The sequence below is a fragment of the Gymnogyps californianus genome, chromosome 4 (genome assembly GCF_018139145.2).
Source record: "Gymnogyps californianus isolate 813 chromosome 4, ASM1813914v2, whole genome shotgun sequence".
Classification (NCBI taxonomy): Eukaryota; Metazoa; Chordata; class Aves; order Accipitriformes; family Cathartidae; genus Gymnogyps; species Gymnogyps californianus.
The window spans coordinates 53,327,637-53,332,349 of NC_059474.1; the positions used below are offsets into that span (position 1 = coordinate 53,327,637).

Here is a 4,713-nt window from a genome sequence, read left to right on the forward strand (position 1 = left end):
TTTGATGAGAAATTGACGACTTGTTTGGGGGGGGGGGGGGAGGAATCCAGAAGCTTTGCCTTGGAAACATAATTGCAAGCAGAAAAAAATAGCGAAGGCTTGCCTCGGTTTCTTGTTAAAGCAAACCATCAGCGTCCTGTTTGCTCAAAAACATCCAGTTGTTTGCGGAAGGTGGGCCCCAGGCGCCTGCAATGCGCTAAGCACGCTCAGCCAGCCTAATAAACTAATAAGGTTGCTCATTTTATGTCACCGCCGCGTGGCTTTGAGCTGCTGTGCTCCCTCGCTCCCTCCTTGCCTTGCGAGTTATTCACGTTTGAAAAAACGTATCTACCTCATACTGTGCCCATCACTTTGTTCTCACCACGCCGGTTCACATGAGTAAACCTCCACTTTTCCTCTGCAAGCGGGCGGCAGTGGCAGGAGGGGAGGCTGCTCGGAAGGGAAGTTAAGATGCGTGCACGTAGTTATCTCCCTCCCCACCACCTTTGGGGAGCTATTGTCGGCCGAACAAAAGAACTTGCTCGCGGGGGATCGGGACCCTGCCGAAAATGTGGCAGCTCCCGGTGCAATGCACATGTGCCGTCCCGGCTGCAAACGCCGCCGTTTCTCACCTACCGCGTCCCGCGCGGGCTTCCCGCGTGCCCCTGGGATTCACGTGCTAAAATCAAGGGCGTGCACTCGGCAGCTTCGCAGCTAAACCCCTGCAGAGCACCGCAGCGCTTCGTTCGCTGCCGCCGGCAGCGCCCGGGCCGCCGGGGCACCCCGCGGCAGCGCCCCGGGGCAGGCAGCGCTCCGCACCGCTAGCTCGGGCAGCGTCGCTGCGGCCGAAGCGAGTGCCGGACGGACCGACGGCTACCCCCGCCCGGCGCGGGGCGGCAGGGCGCCGTGCCCGCCAAGGCGGGCATTTACCGGAGCCTCCGGGGTTTGGCCGGCGGGGGCTGGCCGGGGGCGCGGCGGGGACGGAAACGGGTGTTTCCCCTGGCGCGCGTGACGGAGCGTCCTCAGCGGTGGCAGCGGCGGGGGTGGGGGTGGGGGGGTGGGGCCTGTGCCGGCGGGGCCGCCCGCTGCTGCCCGGTGCGGGGCGCCGCGCTGTCAGGGCGCTCCCCGACCCCCCACCCCACCCCCCCGCACCGCCGCGCGCGGGGCGGCCGCCAAGCGCGCGCCTCCCCGGGCGGGGCGGGGCGGGACCGCGCGTGCCGCCGGCCCCGGCTCACCACCCTCCCCTCCCCCCCCCCCCCCCATCCCCAACCTCTGTTCCCCCGCGCCGCGCGCCGGGCGCGCCGCGCCCCGCGCGCCATTGGCGCCCCGCACGCGCCGTCCCCCGCGCGCGCGCCATTGGCCGCGCCGACACGCGACCGGCGCGAGTGGAGGGCGGGCGGCGGGAGGGGTGGGGCGCGAGGGAGGGAAGGGGGGAGCGGGGGGGGGACCCCGGCGCGTGCCGCTCCTTAAAGGGGGGCGCGGCGCCCGGCCGACACCGGAGACGTCGGGCCGCCACGCGCGAGGCGGGCGGGCGCTGCCGCGAGCCGGCCCGGCCCTGCCCCCATGGGCGCGCGGCGCCCGCGCTAGAGCCATGAGCCTGCCGCGGGCCGCGTGGGCCGAGGGCGCCCGGGAGCCGGGGGCGCCGGAGCCGCCGCTGGGGCCGGAGGCGGGCGGCTGCGGCTTCGCCCCGGGCTGGCTGGGCGTGTGCTGCGCCGCGCGCCTGCCCGCCGCCTCGCCCCGCTACCTGCTGCCCGGGGAGGAGGAGGAGGCGGCGGCGGAGGGGAGCGCGGCGCGGGGCGGCGGGAGCGGCCCCGGCGGGGCGCGGGGCACGGCGGCGGGCGGCGGGCGGCCCCGGGGCGCCGGCGCCGGCGGCGGGCCCGGCCTGCGGGCGCAGGTGAGCGGCGTGCAGAAGCAGCGGCGGCTGGCGGCCAACGCGCGGGAGCGGCGGCGGATGCACGGGCTGAACCACGCCTTCGACCAGCTGCGCAACGTCATCCCCTCCTTCAACAACGACAAGAAGCTCTCCAAGTACGAGACGCTGCAGATGGCGCAGATCTACATCAGCGCCCTGGCCGAGCTGCTGCACAGCCCCGCCGCCCCCTCCGACGCCCCCGGCAAGGCCGAGCACCGCGGGGCTCCCTTCGAGCCGCCCTGCGCCGCCGGAGCCGGGCCGCCGCCGGGGCCGCCGGCGCCGCAGCCGGGGCCGCCGAGAGCCTCGCCCCCCGGGCACGGCAGGACTCGCTTCCCCCCGCCGCCGGCCGCGGGGGGCTACTCGGTGCAGCTCGACCCGCTGCACTTCCCCTCCTTTGCGGAGGGCGCCCTGATGGGACAGAGAGCCCCTTCCCCCGCCCTCCTCATGCCGCAGCCCGGGCAGCCGCCGCAGGAGAGGAGCAAAACGTCGCCCCGGTCCCACAGGAGCGACGGGGAGTTCTCGCCCCGCTCCCACTACAGCGACTCCGACGAGGCCAGCTAGGGCGGGGGCGCCGTCCCCAGCACCTCCCCGGGCCGACCCGGGGCTGCGGCCGCCCCTCGGAGCACGGACTCCGCCGTGGGGTGAGCAGCCGGCCGCGGTGCCGTCTCGGATGGCATCGGCTGCCCTCGGCCGCTTTGAAATCCGCCCCCTCTCCTCCCACCCCTGGCAGCTCCTGGATTTGTGCAGGGGAATGGCTGTTAGCGAGTGACTGTACCCGCCCTATCTGTCAGGGTTGGTTGGGGGGTTTTGGTTTTTTTTTTTTTCATTTTTAGCTACCACTTTTAAAGTTTCTTTTGCCTAGAAGTCGTTGCCGTTCCCGCCTGCCAACACGCCACCTTGCAGCGCGGAGCCTGGCTTGCGCCGCCGGCGAGCAGGCGATGCACAAGGAGAAAGTCTGGTCCCGCTGCTGCTGCTGCTGCTGCCCGGCGGGCAGGGGTGCCCCCGGCGCCCTCCCCACCCGGGCGTGCAGCCGTGCTGACAGCCGCGTCTTCCAGGACACTGATCCTGCCCTGAGTCGTATTGCTGTGCAAACACACACGCGCGCGCACACAAGTAAATAGCGCACCGTCTTGTCCTGTAAATAGCGGAGAAAAGGTGGATTTTCCTTAGCGCACCATGTCGGCGTCTTTTGGGGGGAAACTTGGCGCAAGCACTTTATCAGCGGCTGGAGATGCGGTTTCAAGAGGAAAGCTACTAACTAACTGCCAATTGGAGACCAATATTTAATTAAGCCACTTAATCCTAACGCTCTTTTCAAAACGAAAACACTTTTGTCGTGTCAAACTTTTATGTCCGTTTTATTTTGCTTTTGTGATAATAGGAAAAGTATTTATTATGGAGTGTGTGCTACTATTTCTGCTTCTCTTTTTTAAAAAAAAAACAACTTTTCTACGACGAGAATCGTTTATTATAATTTTAGAAAAGCCAGCTGCCATTGTTTTATGTATTTTAATTTTAAAATTTTTTTTGAGATCAAATAAACGTGGGGAAAAAAAACCAAAAACCAGCCTGCAAGCGCGGTCGGGTGTAGCTTCTCTCCTCGCACGCCCCGAGTCGGGGCGGTGTCAAAACCCGGCGGCGGAGGGCGAGCGGGGCAGCCCCGGGGAGGCGATGCCCCTGGGAGCCGGCAGACCGCGCCGGGCAGGCGGGACGCCCCGGCTCCCTGCAGAGGGACCGCGCGGACCCCGGGACCGGGGGCGGCGGGGGGGGGTCTGTGCCCGGCGTGGGGCTGGGCTGCCCCGCCGCCTGCACCGCCGGGATCGGGCCCCATCTCCGCCCCGCCGTTCCCAGCTGAGCCGGGGTAATTGCAACAAGCGCAGGGCGAGGGGCTTGGCGCTGCTCGGTAGCCGCCTGTCCCCGCACCGCCGCTCGACTCTCATCGTTCCCTTCTCTCCCGCTCCCCCGGTCGGGAACACGAGCGGGTCCCCCCACGGAGCCTCGCGGGGGAGGTGTAAGCCACGAGGAAAGGGCTGGGAGCGGGTGGGCAAAGCCGGCGGGGTTCTGGGGACACGCGAGCCGCGCAGCGGGTCGCCGGGGGAGCAGGGTGTGGCCCCTGGGCTCGGGCAAAAACCCCGCGGAGGGGCTGATGCTTTGCCCAGCCTGCCCGTGACACCAGACCCGGGGCTAAACCGGTGCCGTACCGGTGCCGGGGTCCCGTTGGGTTCAGCAGGTGACACCTTGGGGGGGGGGGGGGCTAGGGGGCCATCAGTTAATGAGGCGCGGCCGGGAGCGAGCAGCACCCGCGGGAGCGGAGCCCGTGAGAGTGTCGCTTTCCCCTGCAGAAACAGGGCACCTGCCCCCCCGGTAACCCCGGGCTGCCGCCCTGCCCTGCCCGCCGCAAACACCCGCGGCCGCCGCTGCCGCCGCCCCGTACCTGCCGAGGCGGGGTACGGTCCCGCAGGGTGAAAAGTTCATCGGTAGGGTCATTTCCCGTCCTAAAAAACGCCACCTTGTCACCTTTGGTTTACCGCATTTTTTCTGGGCTGTGGGAGCTGGTCTCGCTTCTCAGGGAGCACGCGTGGGCTCCCAGCACGGGAGTCATGCGGCGGGGCAAAACATCACCAATTTTGGGGGGGGTTGGGAGGGTTGTTTTGGATTTTTTTGTTTTGTTTTGGGTGTGTGCCCAGCGCGGGTGAAGCGGCCGCCGCCGTGACTCGGGGCAGCACCCCGCGGAGAGGGTTCCGGGGTTGCCGGCGGGGCGGCCGTGGGTTGAAGGGGTGCGCGCCCCCTCCCTCGGCCCCGCCGTCCCGGGCGCTGCCTCC

General features: G+C 68.7%; 1 protein-coding gene across 1 annotated transcript; it reads left to right on the forward strand.

Annotated features, from left to right (window-relative positions):
* Positions 1-1,570: 1,570 nt before the first annotated feature.
* ATOH1 (atonal bHLH transcription factor 1) lies at positions 1,571-2,452 on the forward strand. The gene has a single exon (XM_050896595.1). It carries the CDS (start codon positions 1,571-1,573, stop codon positions 2,450-2,452), a length of 882 nt encoding a protein of 293 aa, XP_050752552.1.
* The last annotated feature ends 2,261 nt before the right edge of the window (positions 2,453-4,713 follow it).